Raw genomic sequence first — 23,460 nt, forward strand, 5'->3', positions numbered from 1 at the left:
TTTAGGTGCTATTGTATTGAAAATTACATTTGATTTCGGGAGTTGTAATGTTGAGAAGTATTTTTGATGCGAAATTCTACGATCGAAAAACTGACAAAATAATGATCGGAAATGGCAATATTTAGAATTTTAAAAATGTGGAAATCCTTAACATAATAACTTAGAAAAATCAATGATCGTTTTTTATTTTTTGAGGTTGTCTTCGAAAAGTAAGTCACTTTTTTAGCTAAATATGCAGGCTGAAAAAGTTATTTTTATTGGGGATGCTGGCGTTGGAAAAACCTGCATCACAGTCCGTTACTATCAAAGTTACTTCCAGGATGAAATTCAGCCAACTGTTGGAGCAAATCATTGTCAAATTACGTTGTCACACGAAGGGAAAGACGTAGTTATGAATATCTGGGATACTGCAGGTCAAGAAAGATATCGAAATATAGTCCCATTATATGCACAAGATGCATCTTTAGTAATTTTAGTTTTCGATGTTACAGATGTGCGTAGTTTTTATTCTTTAGATGAGTGGTATACAAAAATACATGTAGAATTAGGAATAGAATGTCCATTTATTATTGTTGGAAACAAAATTGACCTTGACCAAAACCAGATTCCAAAAGAAAATATAGAAAATTGGACTAATTCTCATAAGACTAAATTAATATATACATCAGCACGAACTGGTGAAGCAATTGTGGAACTATTTGAAATGGCTGCTCAAGTTTTAGTCGAATCAAAGATTAAAAAGAGTGATGAAGCTATTCAAATTGTAGCAAGGCCACTTACAAAGAAATCTCAATGCTGTTAAAAAAGATAACAGATTCTTCAGCGGCTTGACGCCAAGAAAATGTTAATATATGTATGGAATTCATGTTATTTAAATATATTTTTAATTGTTTTATAGATAAATAATCCAATATTATTGTCGAAATTTGAAGATGATGAAAATGAAAAACAGATAATGCCATGAAAAAAAAAAAAAAAAAAAGGTAGTGGGGCTTCCAGGCACTTCGTGCCCTCTAGCCCTGAAGATGTTTAGTATAAATGAAGTTTTTATTCGGAAAATTGTTAGTCTTCTTGGTCGAAAACATTATATAATGTTTCACTTTTCACAAATTATATATGTTTTCATGTTTTGTCAAGACTTCTTCGTAAATGTTTTGTCAAGACTTCTTCGTAAATGTTTTGTCAAGACTTCTTCGTAAATGTTTTGTCAAGACTTCTTCGTAAATGTTTTGTCAAGACTTCTTCTTCGTAAATGTTTTGTCAAGACTTCTTCGTAAATGTTTTGTCAAGACTTCTTCTTCGTAAATGTTTTGTCAAGACTTCTTCGTAAATGTTTTGTCAAGACTTCTTCGTAAATGTTTTGTCAAGACTTCTTCGTAAATGTTTTGTCAAGACTTCTTCGTAAATGTTTTGTCAAGACTTCTTCGTAAATGTTTTGTCAAGACTTCTTCGTAAAATCAGACAAAAATAATGTTTAGGTGAAGAGGTGAGATTTCACCTGTTTTTTCACCTCATTTCTCACCTCTTGAATTTTCATGAAATTTACACCAAAAATATATTTTAGGTGAAGAGGTGAGATTTCACCTGTTTTTTCACCTAATTTTTCACCCTCTTGAATTTTACACCAAAAATATATTTTAGGTGAAGAGGTGAGATTTCACCTGTTTTTTCACCTAATTTTTCACCCTCTTGAATTTTCATGAAATTTACACCAAAAATATACTACTAGGGTCATTTACGAAGAAATCTCAACAAAGTCTTTACGATGAAATCTTGACAAAACATAGACAAGAAAGTTCATGAGAAATTAGATGAAGAAGTCTTAACAAAGTCTTTACGAAGAAATTCATGAAAATTCAAGAGGTGAGAAATGAGGTGAAAAAAGAGGTGAAATCTCACCTCTTCACCTAAAATATATTTTTGGTCATTTACGAAGAAGTCTTAACAAAGTCTTTACGAAGAAGTCTTGACAAAGTCTTTACGAAGAAGTCTTGACAAAACATTTACGAAGAAGTCATAACAAAGAAATTTTATTAGTAAGTAAATGTGGTTTGAAATAGGACTACTTGTTTTAGGTTTTTTCCATTGTGTCATTTATTTATTTGACGTGGCAGAAAAGTACAGAGAATATGAAGATGAACCAATGCCTGCAAATGTTCAGCATATGTACTCGTAAGAGATATTTTTATCTAATATTAAATGGACGCACAGAACTTAGCGAATGCACAGCAACCTGGACAACCAAACCCAGAGAATATTCCAAATGAAGTTAGAATACAAACTGCAATGGCAAACTATGGTCAAGTGCCAACAGATGTACAAATGCAAACTGCCATGTCAAATGACGCTGCGTTAGGCTTACCACCATGGTATGCAAATATGAGATGGAAAGAGTTTTATACAAACCCTGAAGTGGGATATAAACAACTCTATGCAGATGACGCGAACACAGGAGTTGACCCAGAGTATGTTTTCTACCAGAGGAGAAATAGAATGTATGAGCTCCAGTTAAAAAATGCTATGGAACTCAACAGGAAACGTAAGAGACTAGGTGGACATTAGATTTTTACATATAGTAAAATGGGTTTCTTTGGAAGAATAGGAAACTTCTTTCGAAATGTTGGAAGAGGTATATGGAATGGAATAAAAACCGTAGGAAGAGGAATTTGGAACGGAGTCAAAAATATTGGCAAAAGAGTAGGTCAGTTCGTTGGTATTATACCTAAAGACCCTGAACCAGAAGAACAAGCTCCTGTTATACAACAGCCTGAACCTGCACCACAGTCAAGTTGGCAACCAAATCCAACACCTCAACCGTATTAAAATTATATTTTTACCGTTCGATAGTAGTTGTATATGAAACTAAGTTCTAAGTAAAACGCGTGGTATAATGGAATTATTCTCTTTCTTCCATCTGTAGTAAACCATACTTGAAAGTCTGAAATACTTCCACTCGGTGGTTCATATAGCTTTGTAGGTTTTTCGTAAAAGTCATTTGCCAAGCATAAGAAAGAGTTTTGGGCGCCAGAAAATGAAGCATGAACAATAATAGCAGCTGGGTTGAAAACATTTTCATATGTTCCATTAGGGTTTTCGACTTCATAAAAGTCCGGGTGTACTGGATATTCTGCAGGCTGATTTAACATCCTCAAAAATCTATACCATGCCAAGTTGTTATATTTTGTAGAAATATAAACGTTTTCTCCAAGGTCTTCTATTCTATTGATTTTAACAGTTGCATTTTTCCTGTCATATATAATATCGAGATGGTATTCTCCTTCGTCAATGTTAAACTGGTTTGCATATTCGAGATAGATATCGTTTATTTTTTCTTGAAAAGCTTGAAGAGTTGTTTCTAAGTTTACAAGCAAATTCACTTGTAAAAGTTTTCCCTGTTCAAATTTCTCATACATACGTTTTTCTTTGTTATAGTATCGAACTTCAAAACCGACCGTAAATGGGAAACCATGTATGGCTTCTGAAATGAACTTCATTCTACGAAAGCCAATAGCTTTTGTGACGGATGGGTCTCTTAGCCATCTTAACGGGTAGTCAAAACGATAGCCTTCATGCTTTACGGTCTCTGTCTCAAACTTTTGACCGACATTAGTAAAAAGTTCATCTAATGGTTTAGTTGTAGCAACTCTTGAATTTTCTTTTTCTATTGGAAGCATATTTTATCTAGAATAAAAATGTCAAATGAAACAGCGTCTATGAGAGAAATACAACACAACCGACAACTCATTATGCAAGCTCTAAATAAGAACACAACAAACTTTTCAAACTATTCTAAGATATCTGAGTCATTGAAAGAAGGAAACTTAAAACTGACATTAAACCCAATGACAGATGAGTTTCTGTTTCAAGACAATAAGAACCATACTGTCTGTATAAATCCAACAAAACGAACTTTAAACGAGAAACCTATAGATGAACTTCTTTTGAAAGCAGATGTTGACAACAAAGCTGACAAAGAGTATGTAGACGATGCAATAGCAAAAGAAGAAGAAAGAGCTAACAAAGCTTATGCAACGAAAGAGGATGTTGAAAAGAAAGCAGATAAAACATATGTTGACGATGAGTTAGCATATCTGGCTAGTGGGTTAGTGAAGAAGGCAGATAAGGAATATGTGGATGAAAAAGATGAAAAAATTAAAGAAATGGTTGAATGGTACCATGAACGGACATCGAAGATTTTAGAAGGTAAAGCCAATACAGGGTGGGTTTCAGGATGTTTAGACCTTAAAGCCGACAAGAACCATACACATACCATTGCAAATATTACAAACTTACAAGAAACCTTAAACAGGAAAAGTGACGTTGGACATACACATACCATTGCAAATATTGCAAACTTACAAGAAAAGTTAGATGACAAAGCTGACAAGAACCATACACATACAAGTTTTACAACTGTTGCTATAGAAAGTATTGAAGGAACGGTTGAAGAAACTGGTGGGGATGCATTATATTGTAAACCTCCTAACTTTCCACAAGGTTTAACATCGGATGACGACATAACGACGATGAGAAACATTAGATGTAAAGATGTTTATGTCATGAAGGATGAACATAATATTAAATTCACTGCTCAAGATTTATATGACAAGAAAGCAGACAAAACAGAGCTTCAAACATTAAAGACAGAAATACTTCAAACATTATATCCTATAGGCTCTATTTATACGTCAATGAACTCTACCAGACCAGAAGTAGTACTTGGTTTTGGAACTTGGACTCAAATACTCGAAAGTTTTTTGTATTGTGCACACACTCCAAAGAAAACAGGTGGAAGTAAAACGATATCTGTCGACAACTTGCCACCACATAGTCATTCTGGTACAACAAACTTTTCTGGCGACCATAGCCACTCATTAAGAGACCACCCATTATACAACTCAGAGTATGAAGCTGGCTATGACGTTTTATCTCCAGATTATAACCATTCAGCAAAAAAGACTTTTCGACAAACTGAACCAGGAGGAAACCACCAACATACTTTTACAACAACATCTACAGGACTAGGTAAAAAATACATGCCACCTTACATGACAGTTTGTGCATGGTATAGAAATGCTTAGTCGTCATTTTCAACTTCTTTAGCATATTCGTCAGGAGTTGTCTTATATTTGTTAGGAACTGTCTTTGAAAGTATACCACCTTGAACTTTGACAAGTTTGAAACGAGGTCTGACAATAGTCGTTTTATCTTCTGCTTGCAGTCTGTACATTTTGCCATGTTTGCCTAAAACTTCATAATATTCTCTTGTATACTTTCTTCTATTTTTACGAACACGAATGTGAGTACCTGTCGGGTTCCCATTGTTGTCATAGTCAATAGTATTTTCATATGGGTCGCGTTTAGGTATTTCTATTTTTACTTTGTCACCTTTCTTAAGTTTGAAGCCTGGCATTCTTTCTTGTCTATCCCTCTTAACTAAACTATTAAATATATAGTCTTTCTCTAAGTCGGGGTTGTTTTTCATTTCTTCGGGGGAGTGGTTTCCCAAACCTTTTTGTTTACGGCTATTGTAAATATTTAAAACTTGTCTCATCTTTGCCATGGAGAAGTGTCTATATTTGTCGTCATATGACATTTCATTTGCTTCACCACCTTGTGGTTGATTTAAGTCTCTTAAGATTTTTATACAACTGTCAATGACACCAAGAGCAGAATGGTTTTGGTCGACAATGAAATATTGGTTTACATTTTTTGAACGCAGATAGTTTTTTACATCATCTGATTTGAAAGAACTTTCACAGTCAGATGTCAGTTTTGTTGGATGGTATTTGTCAACGAATATTGTCAAAGCAGTTTTCACATCTAAAATATTTTTGGACTGTAATGGTATGGCTTCACAGTATCTTGTGTTTTGACCGACAAATATTAGCCAGTATGGTGGTCCATCTTCTCTATACCTCGGAATGTTTTCCAAGATATCCATAAACCAAGCATTTGGTGTTGAACTAAAGATTTTTATCATGAGTGCTTTCTTTGTTGCCTTAGAAACATAGGGGTCCTTGTTTGGATTCGTCATTTTTACCCTATAAGAAATGGGTTTATTTGGCGCATTAGCAGGAGTTGCATCCAGATTTTTGCCCGCAGTGGGAACAATAGCCAGAGGTGTATTTGGAGTTGGAAGGAAGATTTTGAGTACATTAGGTATACTTAAAGAGAAAGCACAACCTATTATACAAACTGTACAGAAAGGTTGGGATGTAGCACGAGATGCAGCAAATCTTATTCCAAATCCTGAAACAAGAGGAAAAGTTCAAGGATGGATGGACAATGTAGGAAGACAAGCAGGAAACTATTATAACAAAGCAAATGACTACTATAACCAAGCAGGACACTATATGGACCAAGGTGAAAGATTCTTTAACAGAGGATATAACCATGCACAACAATGGGTAAACAATAACCAACCTCAACCGCCTCAAACGTGGGGAATGTAAATTTTTTTACTGAGATGAAATGAACAATACAGCATTGAGACAAATGGGTTCAAGATGGATTTGTCGACTTCCAGCAGTTACACAACGTGTTTGTCAAGTTCTTCCTATACCTCAGGAAGTTTTAGACCGACTTAAAAAACAACAACAACCAGTTGAAAACAAACCAAACTAAAATTTTTTACTGAGATGAAATGACCGAAGAAGTTGAAACGGTAGATTTGACACCACAAACAAAAAGTTCAGAACCATTGTCAAAACCTGTCAAAGAACTTACAGATGAAGAGAAAAATTCAATAATAGAAAGTGCCAGGTCTGGAAATGCAAACCCTAACTATAAAGTCACTTTTCATAGAAATGGAACGGCTAGTATCTCAAAAAAGAAACAGACTCTCACAAATAAAATATTGAAGTCTGAAGGAGTTAAAGAGACAACAGATGGGAAGGTATACTTCACTGACCAACAGTTCATTATAGAACATCTCATTGACTTAGAGTCGAAATATTCTAAACTTTACAACAAACACAAAAAGTTGAAAGGAAAACAAAAACAAATGGCATATGATATTTATGAAGATGTTAACGACACAACCATACCTGCAAGTGAGGTAAAGTCAGAGGAACCGAAAAGTGACGAAAAACCGATAGAAGAAGAGAAACCAAAAACTGAAGATAAACCAAAACCAAAGTTTAGTTTCCAAACTAAACCAAGTCAACCTTCATTAGCTGGTATGGGTTGGCGTCAAAGACTTATGGCAGCAGGCGGTTATGTAAAGTAAAGAAAAAACATTTTTCAAAAAAAATATTTTTTTATTTTATTTGAAATGTACGCTGAGTTTGTTGGAGAAGACCGTTGGGAAACTTGTTTGTTAGATGAGAAATATGAAATTCACTGTTGTGAACCTTTTGAAATAAGGAAGAAAAAGACAAAAAGAGTTTTAAGCGAATGGGAGCGAAATGACGGATATACTATGATGAGGATGAGTGGAAAACGCTATCTTAAACATGTCGTCATTGCAACTCATTTTATACCGAACCCTAACAATTTACCTTTTGTAGACCATATAAACCGTATAAGAAACGACAATAGACTTGAAAACTTACGTTGGGTCACTTGTTCTGAAAACAGTAAGAACATAAGCAAATTTGGAGATATTGTATTCGAATTTGTCGACGAACTAGAAGATGAAACAATTGAAATTAGAGACTATGGTAAGCATACGTTTGAGTTTTACTACTATAGCGAAGAACAAGACTCATTCTACTTTTATACCGGCGTAAACTATAGGAAATTACAAGTATATTTTACTAAGGAAGGCTATGCTTATGTAAACGCTAGAGATACAGATGGAAAATACGTTAAAATACTTCTTAACAAATTCAAGAAGCTATATGGCATACCATTTTAAAACAGTATATTTTTACATATATTAAATGCTTCAGGTTGAAAGAATACGGTGGAGCCAAAAGTGGCTCGACCTCAAAACAAGCATTTTATGAGCTTACAAAGGGTGTTATGAATGAATTCAGCAACATACATCCTGACCTCGTTCATTTTGTTGCTAAATTCAGTAAAAATAATGTTTAGGGTAGATGGGTATATCTAACCTCTTTTCTAACCTCTTTTCTACCCTCTTGAATTTTCATGAATTTCATCGTTTATGTTTTGTCGAAACTTCTTCATCGTAAATGTTTTGTCGAAACTTCTTCGTTTATGTTTTGTCGAAACTTCTTCGTAAATGTTTTGTCGAAACTTCTTCGTAAATGTTTTGTCATGATTTCATCGTAATGAGCGTAAATGACCCAAAAATAATGTTTAGGTGAAGAGGTGAGATTTCACCCGTTTTCTCACCTGTTTTCTCACCTGTTGAATTTTCATGAATTTTGTGCTGAATTCGACAAAAATGAGTTTTTGGTTGAAAAAAGAGGTGGAGCCAAAAGTGGCTCGACCTCAAAACAAGCATTTTGTGAAGAATATACCAACCCGCGGAAAACAGCGGGTTGCTTTTTATACAAAATTCAACAGGTGAATTTTCATGAATTTCCTTAAGATAGAAAAAAATATATTTTAGGCGACCAGGTCACTCGGTCAACTAACATCTTTTTGAAAAAGTGTGACAACATGACATTTTGACAACAACACAGGAAATAGATTTCATCGTATATTTTTTGTTAAGACTTCATCGTAAATGTTTTGTTGAGACTTCATCGTATATGTTTTGTCGAGATTTTTATCGTTGTGGTCCGACGGTTAAGCCACAAACGAATGTCCGACGTCCCACCAAAAAATATTTTTTATTTTTATTGTAAGAACAGAAATGTCAGTCGAAGCAAAAACGTTCACGAACAAATCTAATGGCGAAACATTCACAAAAGGCACTTACAACGGTATTGAAGTCTTACGTAGAGACAAGGATGGTTATATAAATGCAACAAATATGTGTCAGCAGTTTAGGAAGGACTTTAGAAGGTTGTTGGAAAATAAGTCCTGGGAAGAGTATTTTGAGGCATTTTGTGAAGAATATACCAACCCGCGGAAAACAGCGGGTTGCTTTTTATACAAAATTCATGCAGGAATTCCTGATGAAATCAAACAGGTTAGAGGAATGTATGTAGACCCAAGACTTGTAAACTATATAGCAATGTGGGCTTCTCCAAAATATTGCATAGCAGTTGGAAAAATTATGGACTCCATAGACAAGAAAGTTCATGAGAAATTAGATGAAGAAGAACTTGAAGATACAGTAGAGAATGCAAAACCTTTGTTCGAAGAAGAAGTTAGAAAAATGCATGAAAAACAAATAGAACATGAACGTGAGATATGTTCTGGTTATAGAGACTCGCCATACGAACTAGACCAATGGGAACAAGAAGATTTAAAGAGAGAATTTAGAGAATATGAACTCGCTAAGATAGCATTAGAAGCTGCAGAAGAGAGGTTAAAAGCTTGGGGTTGTTTTGTACAAAAATATTGTGAGTAAATGAACCATTTTTTTCGACAAAAATAATGTTTAGGTGAAGAGGTGAGATTTCACCCGTTTTCTCACCTGTTTTCTCACCTGTTGAATTTTCATGAATTTCCTTAAGATAAAAAATATATTTTAGTTTTTTATAAAATATTTTTTTTTATTTTTATTGTAAGAACATGTTAGCAACAACAGCACCAAACTCTTTAGTTATGAATCCAACTTCAATGTTAGTAGAGATGAAAAGCTTCATTCCTTCTTCATATACTTTCGAAACAAAAATCCAGAAGATAAAGCAAGAACTGTTAACAAGTAATTTAGACTGTACCGCACAGGATGAAACAAATGAACAGTATCTTTATGAAATGCAGGACATTATTGACCATTTGCCTAAATTGCCTGAAATCCAACAACAAAAACTCACTATTCCTGAATTCGACGAAATTGAAGTGAAACCAACTGACTCAGTAGAAATAAAGAAGTTCATACGTAAAGTAAATTATGAATTCCTTGGTTTTCATTGCAACCATAAGGTTATGGACAAAGATTGCGACATGGTTTATAAGAACATCTCTGACCTTTACAAATCTGAAGAATTTAAGACCTACGACAACTTTGTTTCATTAGTTGCAAAATGTGTATGGCAGATAAGAGATAAAGACAGAAGAGGTAAGGTATGGAATGAACAGATAAGACCCGCTATGTTTGAGATGAAGAGAGCAATTGACGCCTTGGTTGTTTTAGCAGGTAAGGTTTCAGAATATAACGCAAAAATGAATCCGCAATGTTCTAAATGTAAAGCAGCAATGAGGAAATATAACTACTCCGTCAAAGAGATAGAACGTATGCGAAACGACTATGCAGACTTAAAGAAAGAAGCAGAAAAACCAGCAGAAAATAAAATGGATATGTTAGCATTTCTGAACAAAAACTATCCAACAGCAGAAGATTTCCTATTATCTGACGTCAAGAAGAAGTATAAAGAAACTTTCGGCATTGTTAAAACATTCGATGTACTGACAGAAGAAATAGAAGCTACAAAACTGTTTAGGATTTCAAATATACATCGTACAATTCATGTAAAACGCTTGTGAAAAACTGGGGTGAGAAAAGAGGTGAGAAAACGGGTGAGATGTCACCTCTTCACCTAAACATTATTTTTTACTGATTTACGCTCATTACGAAGAAGAAATCATGACAAAACATTTACGTTCATGTTTGACAAAACGTTTACGAAGAAGTCTTGACAAATTCAAGAGGTGAGAAAACAGGTGAGAAAACGGGTGAGATGTCACCTCTTCACCTAAATTATATTTTTATTGAATTCAGCAACAAAAATCTGAGTAAAATGGCATAAGATTGCTTCCCGAGGAAAACCGAGAGAAGAGATTCCGTATGAAAATCGTAAAAAATTGCGAGTAGGTAAGAAAACGTAGTCGCCAAAACTCTATGAAAATCGTGAAAATTCTCTAGAGCGTTTTTTTTCGGTCTTGCATAAAACTCATGAAAATCAGTGAAGAACAGCGAGTACGTAAGAAAACGTAGTCGCCAAAACTCTATGAAAATCATGAAGAACAGCGAGTACGTAAGAAAACGTAGTCGCCAAAACTCATGAAAATCAGTGAAGAACAGCGAGACCGACTTCCTTCGGGGTCGCCAAAACTCTATGAAAATCATGAAGAACAGCGAGTACGTAAGAAAACGTAGTCGCCAAAACTCTATGAAAATCATGAATTTCCTTAAGATAGAAAAAATAAAGTTAGTTTTTTATAAAATATTTTTTTTATCTTGTATGTAAGAACAGAAATGTTAAACATTGAGTTTGAAACAGTTAGAAAGATAGACAATGACACCAAAGTGGTTAGAATAGGTGATTTAAACGTAAGATACTCAAAGAAATACAACAAATATTCTTTGTCAGACATTATATCTCCATCTGGAAAGAAAACATCCCACGACTGGGTTAAAATTGCTTCTACTCAGAAAATTTTGACAAGAAATCCTAAGCTTATGATATCGGTAAGATTCTATGGAACTACAGCATATCTTATAGACAAAAGTCTTATACCAATAGTTTTGTTATGGTTAGACCCAGTTGTTGGATATAACTTCATAACATATGGTTCATTCGATACGGAACGTTGCAGTGAAGGCTTACTTTACATCGTTCAGAAACCGAAGGACTTCAATACAAAGAGATATAAGATAGGAAGAACATATAATATAACTCAAAGATATGACAGTACAGTCAATAGAGTCAAGGTTGTGTTCGTTAACGATATGAGAGCTGCTGAAACAGAACTACTTGAAAAGTTTGAGAAAATGTATGGTGCTCCCATAAAAGGTAAAGAAACGTTTGAAGTAGATGAGATAAATAAAGCTATAAAATTATTTGACGAAGTTGCTGAAAAATACATGTAAAGCGTTTATTTTTGGTCTTTTGTGAAAGTCAGGAAATAACGCTAATTTTTTATAAAATATTTTTTTTATTTTGTATGTAAAGACAGAAATGACAACAACAGAGAACACAACAACTGCTATCGTTCATGAAGCCATAAATGAAGAATACGAGTACATACAATATAACAAACAACTCCGTCTCATTCGTTCGGTCAAAGATGACATGTACCAAATGCAAAGTATTTTGACAGCATGTTTTGCTCCAGACACTAAGAAACCACAAGACTGGTTTGAATTAAATAGCACTCATGAACTTTTGAGTGAGTTCGAACATGTAGAACTTAAAAAGATGTACCAAGACAGACAAAACTTACCATTGCATCTAAAAGGTATATATGTTCATAAGTTCCTAGTTAGTTCAATAGCAATGTGGGCTTCTCCTCGTTATGCATGGTATATTTACAGACTTCTTGACGAAGTTGCTGAAAAATACATGTAAAGCGTTTATTTTTGGTCTTTTGTGAAAATAAAAAAATAACGCTAATTTTTTATAAAATATTTTTTTTATTTTGTATGTAAAGACAGATATGACAACAACAGAGAACACAACAACTGCTATCGTTCATGAAGCCATAAGTGAAGAATACGAGTACATACAATATAACAAACAGTTACGTCTCATTCGTTCGGTCAAAGACGATATGTACCAAATGCAAAGTATTTTGACAGCTCTTCGTTCTACAAAGCAAGCATATCATTGGTTTGAAAACCAGCAGGCAAAAGAACTTTTAGAAGAATTTCCTCATATGTTTGCGTTCCTCGGAAAACCGAGGAACGAGATTCCGTACGAAAATCGTAAAAATTTGCCAAATAGTTTGAAAGGATATTATGTTCATAGACTTTTAGTAAATGCTGTAGCAATGTGGGCTTCACCTCGTTACGCTTGTTATATTTTCATGATGTTAGATGAAATTCATAGACAAGAACGTGAAGAGATGGAAAAGAAACTTCAAGCAAAAGATGAAGTCATTGAAGCAAAAGACAAAAACATTCAGAAAAGAATACCACGTTCGGTACCAAAAGGAAAGGAAAAGAACTATAAGTATATGATTTATACTGAAGAGATGGAAAATGAAGAAGACAGAGATATGGTTATGTTGCATTTAGTCAGAAGAAACAACAAAAGCTTTTACGACCTTGCTAAGATTTACAAATCTGACAGAAATTGGTTCTATCGCGAAAACTTACCGATTTCAATGACCCCAAATGAAGATGTGAAACAAATAGTTCAAGATACGTTACCTCAAACACACTATGATATGAAAGGTTGTACAATACTTACATTCAAAGAAGATTTGCCATTGTTAAAGGAAAAAATAACAGAGTATTTTGACAACTTCAAACAAGTAGAGTAAATGAACTCTTTATTTTTCAAGCTTGACTTCAGATGGCTCAGGTAGCTCTATAAAGTAAATTGCCTCGTCAAATCCTTCTGGCATTCCGAGTCCTTCCTTCCGACAGGAAAAAATTTTCCCGACGACAAGAAAAGTTCTTCCTTCCGACAGGAAAAAAAATTCCTTCCGACAGGAAAAATTTTTCCAGTTGTCCGTCCGTAAACCATTCAAATTTTCGAAAATTGAGAACTTTTTGGTCGAACTTCAGGAAAAGTTTTTCCCGACAACAGAAAAAATTTTTCCTTCCGACAGGAAAAGTTTTTCCCGACAACTGGAAAGGTTTTTCCTTCCAACAGGACACAAACGAATGTCTCACGTTCCTCTTCCTGAATGCCTTCCAAAGCCAGAAGAACCGACAGACCCAGCACCACAACAGACTTACTAAGACTAAACACTTAGATTTTTCAAGCTTGACTTTTTACAATTTGAACTTTGTTTGCGTAGATATGAATTCTGAAAGAAGTATGAGGGTCTTGTATGACTTTATACTTCTCCCATAGTTCATGTCTGTCAAACTTACCTGCCATGGACTCTTTCATAAGTTCCATGAAATCGTCTTCGGACAATCCGGGGAAAAGTACAATGTCAGTAAGTATTCTTTTAACATCCTTACTTAAACTCTTTGCTGTCTGTACACAAATGACAACTGAGATGTTAAAGTGTCTGAGCTTCTTAAGAATTCGACACATATCTTGTTCTCTATTCTTTAACAAAGGATGAGAGGCGAAATCATCTAAGATAAGAAGACATCTATGAGGGTATGTCTTCCAATCGTAAGATTGCAATTTCTTCGAAATGTATTCTATCTCTTTCTGTTTGTTTCTGAAGTGTTTCTTCTCTAATATTCTCTGCATTTCCTCATTTGGGTCTTTAAACTTCGAATTTATATACTCATTTATAGCATTATACTTCAAAACTCTTCTTTGGTACTTCTTTATCCAATCTAACAACTCAGTATCCTTTATACATACTAACTTAGACTTTTTTATAATATCTTTGAACGAATTGACGGTTTGGTCAAATTGACCAGAAGTACTACAAATAACAACTAACTCATAGAATGGGTTCTTCTCATCTAGTTCTTGTTGTTGTGCAGCCATTTTAAGATAAGTGAAAGTCTTACCCGACCCAGGTGGTGCAATTAGACCTGTTATACCATTCTGAGCAAATAAGAACTTGTCATGTATAGGTTTTATCTGAGCATTTTCTAACTTCCTCTTGTTCTTGTTTAAAACATTCTCAATTTCTTGTCAATGTCAGCAAACTTTTTTTCTAACATATTTTTAGAAAAATTAAAATTTTTATCTTTTTGAAAATGTCTAGCGATTTCGCTATCTATATTCGAGACAAACTTTTTGACAGCAAAACATCTGTCGACCATAAAATCTTACATAGTGTAAACAAGAAAGGTGAATTTGTTCTAAAGTTCTGTTTCTGGGAATATGACAAGAACCATAAAACATTAAGCAGAGCAGTCTTAAAATTTGTCAATGACAGACTTGTTGACAGAGATGACGCCGATTGGAAAGATGAAGTCCAACAAAATTTCTTAGAATGCAAAGAAGACACATGCGCCGTTCTTGAAGATGAAATAGAAAACAGAATAGATGAGCTATTAAAGGACAAAGAACTTTTACATAAATATGGTTGCGCCAAATTTGACATAACTCCACCAGAGAAGAAGAAGAAGAGAGAGAAGAAAGAAAAGAAAGTAGAAGAAGAGAAGAAAGAACCAGAGCCAGAGAAAAAGAAATTTGACATGTAAAAATAAAATTTTATTTTTAGAACATTTCTGGGTCAATGTCAATGTTCTCTTCCTCTTTAGGAGCAAACACTGGTTTAGACTCTAAAATCTTTTTACCCAATTTACCTTGAACTTCAACTATCTTAGACTCATAATATTCATAGTCGTCTGCTTTCTTTGGTTCATAAGGTATAACAAGTTTGTATGCTTTGCCTTCTTTAAGGTTTGAAAACCTTCTGTCAAAACTTTCTTTGACTGTTAACAAACCTTCTATGTCTAAGTCTTCAAATTTCGCACCATTTTTAGTCACAATAGCAAACTTAACTGGTTCGATGTTCCAAACTTTGTCAAATGTAGACTTTTCAAAATGGTAGAAGTAAACATTCAAATAAGCGAATGGGTCTAGTTCTTCTTTGACTTCTGTCATGTACTTGTTTACTGAGATGAATTTTGCCATCTTTTTCTATCGGATAAAAAATTTTTTTTTTAAAATTTACTCAGAAAAATTTTTCTTTGTATATACATCATTCTGAACATCTAAAAGATTTTTGACATTTGCCAAGAATGTACGTTTAGACGCTGTCATATAACCATACTCTTGACAATATTGTTTATACGAATCGTACAATGACCTTTCATCTAAACACTCAAAGTCAGTTTCATCTATGAACAGTTCATATACACTCTTGTTTGCTTCTAACAATGTTTGTCTCTCTTCGGTATGTGGAATTTGTCTTGGATTGAACTTTGAAATATCTAATGTCATAAAATATGAGAACAAGTGGTTGTAAAAGTCAGATGTCAAAGTTTCTGACAAAGCGTCAAAATATTCTGTATCTTGCATATGAGCTTCTGACGTTCTGACAACTACATATCTTCTGTCAGAACTTTCTAACTTCATCGGAACAGCATTGTTTGAAACCATAACGAAGTTTGCAACATTTTCACAAACTCTTTGGTCTTTATATTTTCTTTCAACAACTCCAACTTTGTCTGTTATAAGACTCTTCAAAGCATCTGAGTTCAAAACTTTTGTTGTATCTATACTTTGAAGTTCGTTACATACTATAAGTTTCATATTCTCTATTGAAGAGTTAAATTTACCGCAGATGTTTTCTAAGTTTGTCATATTAGGGTTCGAATAGCCCTCTAACAGTTTGCACAAAATATCTGTAAAGAATGTGTTCTTACCTGTTCCTTGTTTTCCAATTATAATGAGAGCAGTTTCATTTTTAGCACTTGGATGTTGTAAGATGTTTGCAAACCAACATAAGATATACTCATAAACCTTTTCGTTTCCATTGCATATAATTTCTTTGACATGGTCTAACCAAGCTTCTATAATATTTTCTTTCCATTCTACTTGTTCATATTTATATCCAGTGAAGATAGAATAGAAGTTTGGAGAAGGTGTATAAAACTTTATACCTCGAACTGAAAAATCTTCTAACTTTGACAATAAGATATCCCAAGCATCTAACATCTTCATACCAACTTGTACGACTTTTATTTTCTTAAGTTTCTGTCTACATTCTTGTTCTGAAACTATTGTCGCTTTAGGTTTGTTAAAGACTACATCCCATTCTTTCATGACATAACATTCTGGGGCAGAGTCAACATAAATGACTAAACGTTTCAAATTCTCGACTGCTTTGTTATAGTCTCGAAATGGACACATATTTCTGAATGCTTGGAAGTCATAAAAATCTGAGACATCTATTCTGTACATTTTTATAAAAATAAAAAAAATATTTTTTTATTCTTGACTTTGTTGTTGCATTTGTTCCATTTGTTGTTCTTGAGCTATTTGTTGTTGAAGTTGTTCTTGTAGTACAATACTTTCACCAGTTGCATCTTCCAATTCGAAACTTTCTGCCGTCATTGACAAATACATAGGACATAAAAGTTTTACAGGAACAAAGTTTGCGTCAACTAAGGTTAAGTTTATGTTTGCTAAAGTGTTTGAGTTTACTAAAGCTGAAAACTCTGCATTCGAATGAACAATAGGCAAACCAGCAGAGAAAGTGTTGTTTATACGCATGAGTATCTTTTGGTCATAGTAGTTTCTGTCAACATTCGAATAGCACTTTGAACCTAAGTTTGAAACAATATATAAAATAGGTGTACTTAAAGTCAATGGAACAGACATTCCTTGTATGACACCTTTTCCTGTTATAGGAAACTGTTGGTAGTAAAAACCAGAAATAAGTTTTGTATTATAGCTCATATCGTTTATACTAAACTCAGTCGGACATCCAAACATAATGAAACCTGCTCTAGTTGCAGCACATGTTACATCCGTCCTTAAAGTATTAAATAAGTCAACAAAACCTGTTGGTGGTATATCTGAGTAAGTATCTTCAAAGGAGTATTTTTTACCATTCACAACAACAAAGTCTTCTGGTGTCAAAAGAGCAAAACAGGCTTTAGTCGTCATCGTGTTAAGGTCAGTTTACAATATCGTCCTTGAGGACTTTGTAAGTTTGTTGTTATAGAATTATATGACTCAGGGTTTTTAGTCGTAATAGTATAAACACTATGTCTTCTGCCATTTACTTAGCAAGTAAATTTTAATGAAATGTTTGTGGTCGTCAAATATTTTTATGACGTCTGGAAACTATATTTTAAGTTCAACGTTTCACCTCCTTTCATAACGTATATCTTGTCAATGACATTGTATGAACAACCACAGCAAGCAATGTCGGGTTCTATTTCTTTGATGTTTATATCGTCTGCCTCTGTCAAAAGTTTCAATAGTTCTTTCAATTTCATGAGGTGCGATGAATATGAGTTCACTTTTACAGGGTTGTGCTCAACCAAGTTTAACATATATACCCAAAGCCTGACAAATCTTTCCTGAGTTTTAAGTTTGTCTTTAAGTTGTTGGTAGTCATTTCGATATCTGCAACAGAACTTAAGTCTCTGCTAACTTCAGGATATGTTGGTTCTTTTACAGGAACTATTGTATCCATCTTCTCTTCGTATGGTTTCCCCACTTCAACATCTCTGTCTTTGACATTGACAACAACACTTGACTGTTTTGTTTGAGTTGGTGAATTTAACTTCACATCTGCCATCGCCATTAAACCTTTTGAAACACTTACGCTTCTATTTTTCGGAAATGACATTTTACTTAGAATAAAAGATGGACGTATTGAGTATCTCTTCGAATTGAAGCAGAACAAAGTTTACACACACAAACAATACAAGTTCATTGATAAATAGTTTCTTTATACAAACAATGGAAAATGTTATAGAATAGCAGTCTTTGCTGAACCAAAATATTTTCTAAAAGCAAAGAAAGTTGGTATAACCGAGATGGTGAAAGTTCTTGACGTTGACAAAAATATAACAACAAAACTTACAGATATTTCTAAAGGTAAGTTTTTAATACAATATTATATCAAACTGGCGTACTGTCAATATTTGACGGAGAGAAGTCAGTTCAAGAACAACTTACTGACCTGCTGCCAAAATCTGCTCGATGGAAGCTGTCGTTATACCAATCTGAGGAGCCCCAGCAGGTTTCATCGAACGATCTTCAAAAGAGCATCTTCCGTGAAAAGTGCTATTGGTTTTGTAAACTTCTTTGCTTCAATTCATCTGGACCGTCTCTGTCACCAGTATATTGTATTTGAACTGTACCAACAGTTGAAATACCACCCATAAAGTCTTCTGAGTCAGCAATGGAATGCCAAGCCAAAAGTTTGAACGGTCTCCATTTGTATATTGAGTGTTTTTGACCTCCTGTATGAGTCCATACTTTCACATATGGCATAATAGAACTTTGCATTTCAGGGTTATGGTTGTTGTGAAGTTGTTGTTAAAGTTCATAGCATCTAATGTCAAGTTGTATGACCTCATATCCTCAACTGTAGAATATTCTTCTCTTGGATAGTATTTGCCATCTATGTTTATATGGTATTTAATACCAGGGTTGTAGAAACAAGAATAGTCATTTATAGTTCGTCTGAACAGTACAAACATAGTATCTGCAGTTTCATTGCATTGTTAAAGCAATATCTGTTCTTGCACCTGGGTCAGCACTTTGGTTTCCAAACTTCACCTGCAAAGTCTTTGACAGATATTTGGTGTATAGGGAACATAAGTGGAACTGCAATATATTTGGCAGCTAAAGCATTTGAAATATCTGGGTCCAACATATAGACTGCAAGTCTGCTTTCTATTCTCTTGCATTCAAATTTTTCGCATGTGAACTTAACTGGGTCCCAAGCAGTTCCAGCAGCATTGAAAAATAGTTTACTTCAGTGTTGAGGTTTGAGAAACCAAAGTCTAAGTCAACTTTGTCTTTGCAAAATTCGGCGAATGACGTTGATTTGCTCCCTTTACGTCTGTAATAGTGAATGGGTCTTGTGTTGGTGCAATGACTAAGTTATTTTTGCTTGGAGTAAGTTCAATAGAAATTTTTCCTGCCCAGTTTGGCAAGTATCTTAAAAACCTGAAGATGAGGAAAAGATGACAAAGGAACTCTAAGTTCAGTTTTACTTAGTGACAGCATTTCCATCTGAACCAGAAGGTTAACATAAAACTCCTGGAACGTTAGGGTCAAGTCTTCTTATTTTCTCAATAGTTGCATACTGGTCTGTTTGTTCTCTAGCTTGTGGGTGTACTGAGTTTCTCAAAGCGAACCATTCATAGTTTGCCCATGTTACTGTTTGAACTAAGTCAGAGTTAGAATATATCTTATATCCCATGAAAACTTCTGGAGCATATTGGTATCCGACATAGAAAATTCCATTGCAACCTTTTGTCAGACAACTTGGCAGAAGGTTTTATTTCAATGTCTTGTTCCACGTATAAGAAAGAGTTGTCAATAGAAATTATATGAAACCTGTCGCAAGCAATATCTACTGTTGTTGAAGAACCTTCTCCAAACTCACCTACGTTTCCATAAGAAACAGCAGTTGTATATTCGTAAGTTCCAGGAACTATTTCTGACCTTCTAATGGCATTGTCGCATTCGTTATACCATTCGGAAACATTTCCATTCATGGCATCCAAAACTGTTGGCGTTATATTCTGAGCCGGTCATTTCATATGATAAAAAATATTAGTTGGATTTATATGTCATAATAGAACCCACTCCGACCAAGCTTTACTTTCTTCCTGACTGAGTTTTTAACTTTCTTTTTCCTTCATTGCCCTCTGCTTGAAGTTGTTGCATCTTTGCATTATGTTCATCTAGTATGTTGCAAATTTCCCATGTCCTTTTTGCCTTTTGGCTCTGGTCGCCCATCTCAGGTAACCTATATCTAGAAAGAGTTTGTCATAGTCTGTATTTGAGTCTTCGCGTATTGTTTGCATGACTCTTTCCTGAGTTTCCGGTTCAAGCGCTTCAAACAGTGCCTGTCCATATGGAATAAGCTCGTTTCCAAATATATGTTTTTGTAGCCATTCTGGTTTTCTTTCCATGTTACCAACTATATCTTTTGTGAATGGGAAAGCTTTTACCCAATCTTTCAGTCTTGCGTCGTTTATTTCTGTAGTTGGTTTTATTTTGTCAAGGAACATGTTTTTCAATACTAACATTTCATTTGGTACTGTCAATTTGAGTTTTCTTAAATATTCATCCCTTCTCAGTTCATTGTCTGCAAAGTAAGTTTTTATGACATTTTGCAAACTTTCATTTGCAAGGTCATGTACAATAGGTTCTCTTCCTCTCTCTCCCTAACTGTCTTTCTAAACTCTTCACCAAATATACCATCTCTATGGTTCTGTGTAGTTCTTTGAGATAAATGTCTCTAGAACGTCAGGTGTTATATTTCCATCAGCCATGTTCATTTCATACTGGTCCAAAATATCTGCATGTTTCATATCTTTCAATGGCATTAAAGCCGCGCTGAAAATACCAGCTATATCTGGTTCACCATTCAATTCCATTGCGTCTACAACTTCTTGGAATTGTGGTTGTAAGTTTATAACCACCTATCCGGATTAGCTTTATGACCCCATCTCATTGTAGTTCCATCGTCTGCAGAAACAAAAGTAGGTTTGTTTCCATCTTGGTTAGGTTCTGAATGAACTTTAAACAATGTTTCATTTCTATATGTTTTCTTGAAATTTAACCTTTTATTTTCACCGAGTTCATCCGAAGATTGAACGTTAAATGCTCGTAAGTAAAAAGGGTTGTTGTATTTGTGTACATTTTCTTTCAGTACTTCCATTCTATGCTGAATATTTTCATCTGGTGTTGGAGTCTTTTGTATGTCGGCAAACATTTTTCGATATTCTTCTACTATGTCAGCCGAATTTTTTTTAGACTCTTGGAAATATTCCATATTCTCCGCATACTCTTGTTGAGGGTCAAGATTTTTCGGCTGTTCCAAATCTTCATCTAGTTCTGTGAAGTTAGTTTCCAAAGGAAGGACTTGTTCGTTTCCTTCAGGCTCTTCTAGCTGTTGTTGCTGAACTATTTCTTCCATGTCTGGTTGTATCTGAACTTCTTCCTGTGGAGTTTCTTGTACCTCATCTGCTGGCATTTCATATATTCCGAGACCGTTTTCAACAATTTCCCTATCTACGTCATCCGCATTCATAAGCTTTTGTTCTTTCGTTCCGTCTCTATTTTTTACGCGTTTCATGACGAAAGTTGAATTGTCATTTAGCTCTGACATCAAATATCTCGGAGTAAATTCATCCATGTCATTTGGATGATATGCTATTAAATCATATCCCTTAGCGAGCTTGTATTTTCCAGGTTTGAGATTATATCCGTTTTGGTGCTGAGCCATAAAGCTAAATAGGTTCGGGTCAGTATTTCCATCCTTGAACTTTCCAATAGCTTCTTTATATCTGTCACTAAAGTCAACAGTATCTGGGAAACCACACTCTTCTTTAAGCATTTTTAAGAATTCTTGGTTTCCTTGTTCTCTACTTCTTTTATGTCCTTGCTCTGTTTGTGGTTGTTGTTGTGCAGGGTTTTGAACTGTTGGTTGCTGTGCTGGTTGTTGTGTTGGTTTGTGCTGGTTGTGGAGGTGGTTGTTGTGCTGGTTGTTGTGCATGCCTGTGTCTGTGTCCATGTGACGATGTAAATGTTCTAGGTAGTCCTGGTGCAGGTGCTTCTCTTGGAGGGTTTGGTGGTATATAAGTTCCACCAGCTGGCACATATGTTCCATCTGCAGCGTAATGTCCTACCTGACTTTTCGTTTTTAAGAAAGCATTTACTAGGTCTGTTTTGGTCTGTTGTAACTCTTTTTCTTGACTTTTCACAACAGTTGCTCAACGGCGTCATAGGCACTTTGAACTGCCTGTCTCGTTGCTGCATCTGTTATTTTCGTCATTTTTGTGCTACTTCTTTTAACTCTTTGTCGAAACCTTCAGACTTCAGTTTCTTTCCAGATGAGAAGTCGTTCACTTGTTTCACCTTACTATGAAGAGCTTCGAAAGCGTTCTTAAAGTCAGCATTTGTTAAAGCTTCATTTGAACTGTCTTCATCCGCTTGTATTTTTGTCCTTATTGACCCTATGAGTTGGGCTGCTTTAGCGTTGGCTTGGGCATCTAACAGCAGTCATTATTAGCTTTTATATATTCTGCGCTTTTCATTGCCTTTTGCATGGCTGCGTCGTTATTTTTACTTTCTTGTGCTAAGTTTTCATACTGTACGGTTTGGTTTTGCAACTGTAAAAGTTTTTCTGCCTTTACATTTGCTTCAACTTCTTTTTTATACTCATCGCTATCCATATATGTCTTCAGGGCTTTTTGTTTTATTTCTTCATCTTTCAGTACTTTATATTGAGTAGTATGGTTTTTCAAATTTATGACATCTTGTTCCATTTTTGCTACTTCTGCTGCTTTTTCTGACACTTTTTTCGCATATTCCTCTGTACTTAGTTCTTTCAGTTGTTCTTCTTTCTTCTTTTTCTCTACGTTTAACTCATTGAGTTTCTTTGTGTGTCTGTCATATTCTAGTTTCTTTTCGTTTTCACTTATTTGCTTCTGTATGTCTATGTTTGACTTTTTGACATCTGTTATTTGATTTTTGAGTGAACTCAAATTCATTTGACTTTGAGGGTTATAGGCTGTTCCGTCTGCAGCTCCACCATAGCCTGCCATTTTCGCTAAAAGTGCCGCTCTTAAACCTCCACTCTGTGCACCAATAACTCGGCTTAAAAGCATAGGGTTGCTTGACATTTGTTGCAACATAGTGGGGTCATTCATAATTTGTTGTTGCAATTGTTGTTGTGGTGTTAGTTTTACTATTGGATGTTTCAATGCTCTCTTCCTCTTACGTATATTCTTACGTAGCTTACGTGGCATTTTAAGTGAAGTTAAAAAGCGGTTTTTGACAGATGGAACACATACTTTTTCAGTAAGGACATATGAGGTGAGATGTCACCTGTTTTCTCACCTCATTTCTCACCCGTTGAATTTTCATGAATTTCTTCGTAAAGACTTTGTTAAGACTTCTTCGTAAAGACTTTGTC

General features: G+C 34.7%; 20 protein-coding genes across 20 annotated transcripts, besides 2 other annotated features; 12 read left to right on the plus strand and 8 right to left on the minus strand.

Annotated features, from left to right (window-relative positions):
- Positions 1-185: 185 nt before the first annotated feature.
- On the plus strand, positions 186-1,196 carry TVAGG3_0769180 (retrograde vesicle-mediated transport, Golgi to ER; the record flags this gene model as incomplete). Its single annotated transcript, XM_001315289.1, has 1 exon — positions 233-802. One exon carries the CDS (start codon positions 233-235, stop codon positions 800-802), a length of 570 nt encoding a protein of 189 aa, XP_001315324.1.
- A 1,003-nt stretch (positions 1,197-2,199) lies between these two features.
- On the plus strand, positions 2,200-2,562 carry TVAGG3_0769190 (uncharacterized protein; the record flags this gene model as incomplete). Its single annotated transcript, XM_001315288.1, has 1 exon — positions 2,200-2,562. The coding sequence occupies one exon, from the start codon at positions 2,200-2,202 to the stop codon at positions 2,560-2,562; it is 363 nt and encodes a 120-aa protein (XP_001315323.1).
- An 18-nt stretch (positions 2,563-2,580) lies between these two features.
- TVAGG3_0769200 (serine threonine-protein phosphatase family) lies at positions 2,581-2,823 on the plus strand (the record flags this gene model as incomplete). The annotated part of the gene is made up of 1 exon (XM_001315287.1): positions 2,581-2,823. The coding sequence occupies one exon, from the start codon at positions 2,581-2,583 to the stop codon at positions 2,821-2,823; it is 243 nt and encodes an 80-aa protein (XP_001315322.1).
- Positions 2,824-2,825: 2 nt separating this feature from the next.
- Positions 2,826-3,674, minus strand: TVAGG3_0769210 (uncharacterized protein; the record flags this gene model as incomplete). The annotated part of the gene is made up of 1 exon (XM_001315286.1): positions 2,826-3,674. One exon carries the CDS (start codon positions 3,672-3,674, stop codon positions 2,826-2,828), a length of 849 nt encoding a protein of 282 aa, XP_001315321.1.
- Positions 3,675-4,092: 418 nt separating this feature from the next.
- Positions 4,093-20,017: a mobile genetic element.
- TVAGG3_0769230 (K02A2.6-like family) lies at positions 5,526-6,037 on the minus strand (the record flags this gene model as incomplete). Its single annotated transcript, XM_051245912.1, has 1 exon — positions 5,526-6,037. A coding segment is annotated over one exon (512 nt), but the record flags the coding sequence as incomplete, so codon positions are not given.
- TVAGG3_0769240 (uncharacterized protein) lies at positions 6,054-6,455 on the plus strand (the record flags this gene model as incomplete). Its single annotated transcript, XM_051245913.1, has 1 exon — positions 6,054-6,455. The coding sequence occupies one exon, from the start codon at positions 6,054-6,056 to the stop codon at positions 6,453-6,455; it is 402 nt and encodes a 133-aa protein (XP_051092500.1).
- Positions 6,475-6,627, plus strand: TVAGG3_0769250 (uncharacterized protein; the record flags this gene model as incomplete). Its single annotated transcript, XM_051245914.1, has 1 exon — positions 6,475-6,627. The coding sequence occupies one exon, from the start codon at positions 6,475-6,477 to the stop codon at positions 6,625-6,627; it is 153 nt and encodes a 50-aa protein (XP_051092501.1).
- Positions 6,647-7,231, plus strand: TVAGG3_0769260 (phage tail repeat-like family; the record flags this gene model as incomplete). The annotated part of the gene is made up of 1 exon (XM_051245915.1): positions 6,647-7,231. The coding sequence occupies one exon, from the start codon at positions 6,647-6,649 to the stop codon at positions 7,229-7,231; it is 585 nt and encodes a 194-aa protein (XP_051092502.1).
- Positions 7,277-7,861, plus strand: TVAGG3_0769270 (His-Me finger endonucleases family; the record flags this gene model as incomplete). The annotated part of the gene is made up of 1 exon (XM_051245916.1): positions 7,277-7,861. The coding sequence occupies one exon, from the start codon at positions 7,277-7,279 to the stop codon at positions 7,859-7,861; it is 585 nt and encodes a 194-aa protein (XP_051092503.1).
- On the plus strand, positions 8,771-9,433 carry TVAGG3_0769280 (uncharacterized protein; the record flags this gene model as incomplete). Its single annotated transcript, XM_051245917.1, has 1 exon — positions 8,771-9,433. The coding sequence occupies one exon, from the start codon at positions 8,771-8,773 to the stop codon at positions 9,431-9,433; it is 663 nt and encodes a 220-aa protein (XP_051092504.1).
- On the plus strand, positions 9,598-10,512 carry TVAGG3_0769290 (organellar and viral DNA polymerase type B; the record flags this gene model as incomplete). Its single annotated transcript, XM_001315283.1, has 1 exon — positions 9,598-10,512. The coding sequence occupies one exon, from the start codon at positions 9,598-9,600 to the stop codon at positions 10,510-10,512; it is 915 nt and encodes a 304-aa protein (XP_001315318.1).
- Positions 11,928-12,317, plus strand: TVAGG3_0769300 (KilA, N-terminal/APSES-type HTH, DNA-binding family; the record flags this gene model as incomplete). Its single annotated transcript, XM_001582463.2, has 1 exon — positions 11,928-12,317. One exon carries the CDS (start codon positions 11,928-11,930, stop codon positions 12,315-12,317), a length of 390 nt encoding a protein of 129 aa, XP_001582513.2.
- TVAGG3_0769310 (uncharacterized protein) lies at positions 12,778-13,233 on the plus strand (the record flags this gene model as incomplete). The annotated part of the gene is made up of 1 exon (XM_051245918.1): positions 12,778-13,233. One exon carries the CDS (start codon positions 12,778-12,780, stop codon positions 13,231-13,233), a length of 456 nt encoding a protein of 151 aa, XP_051092505.1.
- Positions 13,677-14,126, minus strand: TVAGG3_0769320 (protein of unknown function, DUF4106 family; the record flags this gene model as incomplete). The annotated part of the gene is made up of 1 exon (XM_051245919.1): positions 13,677-14,126. The coding sequence occupies one exon, from the start codon at positions 14,124-14,126 to the stop codon at positions 13,677-13,679; it is 450 nt and encodes a 149-aa protein (XP_051092506.1).
- Positions 14,588-15,037, plus strand: TVAGG3_0769330 (uncharacterized protein; the record flags this gene model as incomplete). Its single annotated transcript, XM_001306121.2, has 1 exon — positions 14,588-15,037. One exon carries the CDS (start codon positions 14,588-14,590, stop codon positions 15,035-15,037), a length of 450 nt encoding a protein of 149 aa, XP_001306122.2.
- Positions 15,054-15,473, minus strand: TVAGG3_0769340 (protein of unknown function, DUF4108 family; the record flags this gene model as incomplete). The annotated part of the gene is made up of 1 exon (XM_051245920.1): positions 15,054-15,473. One exon carries the CDS (start codon positions 15,471-15,473, stop codon positions 15,054-15,056), a length of 420 nt encoding a protein of 139 aa, XP_051092507.1.
- Positions 15,510-16,745, minus strand: TVAGG3_0769350 (uncharacterized protein; the record flags this gene model as incomplete). Its single annotated transcript, XM_051245921.1, has 1 exon — positions 15,510-16,745. The coding sequence occupies one exon, from the start codon at positions 16,743-16,745 to the stop codon at positions 15,510-15,512; it is 1,236 nt and encodes a 411-aa protein (XP_051092508.1).
- TVAGG3_0769360 (uncharacterized protein) lies at positions 16,773-17,453 on the minus strand (the record flags this gene model as incomplete). Its single annotated transcript, XM_051245922.1, has 1 exon — positions 16,773-17,453. One exon carries the CDS (start codon positions 17,451-17,453, stop codon positions 16,773-16,775), a length of 681 nt encoding a protein of 226 aa, XP_051092509.1.
- A 115-nt stretch (positions 20,018-20,132) lies between the features above and the next one.
- Positions 20,133-20,548: a mobile genetic element.
- TVAGG3_0769390 (protein of unknown function, DUF4106 family) lies at positions 20,219-20,548 on the minus strand (the record flags this gene model as incomplete). The annotated part of the gene is made up of 1 exon (XM_051245923.1): positions 20,219-20,548. One exon carries the CDS (start codon positions 20,546-20,548, stop codon positions 20,219-20,221), a length of 330 nt encoding a protein of 109 aa, XP_051092510.1.
- Positions 20,549-22,655: 2,107 nt separating this feature from the next.
- On the minus strand, positions 22,656-23,293 carry TVAGG3_0769400 (protein of unknown function, DUF4106 family; the record flags this gene model as incomplete). The annotated part of the gene is made up of 1 exon (XM_051245924.1): positions 22,656-23,293. A coding segment is annotated over one exon (638 nt), but the record flags the coding sequence as incomplete, so codon positions are not given.
- Positions 23,294-23,460: the final 167 nt, after the last annotated feature.

The sequence above is a fragment of the Trichomonas vaginalis genome, chromosome III (genome assembly GCF_026262505.1).
Source record: "Trichomonas vaginalis G3 chromosome III, whole genome shotgun sequence".
NCBI lineage: Eukaryota > Parabasalia > Trichomonadida > Trichomonadidae > Trichomonas > Trichomonas vaginalis.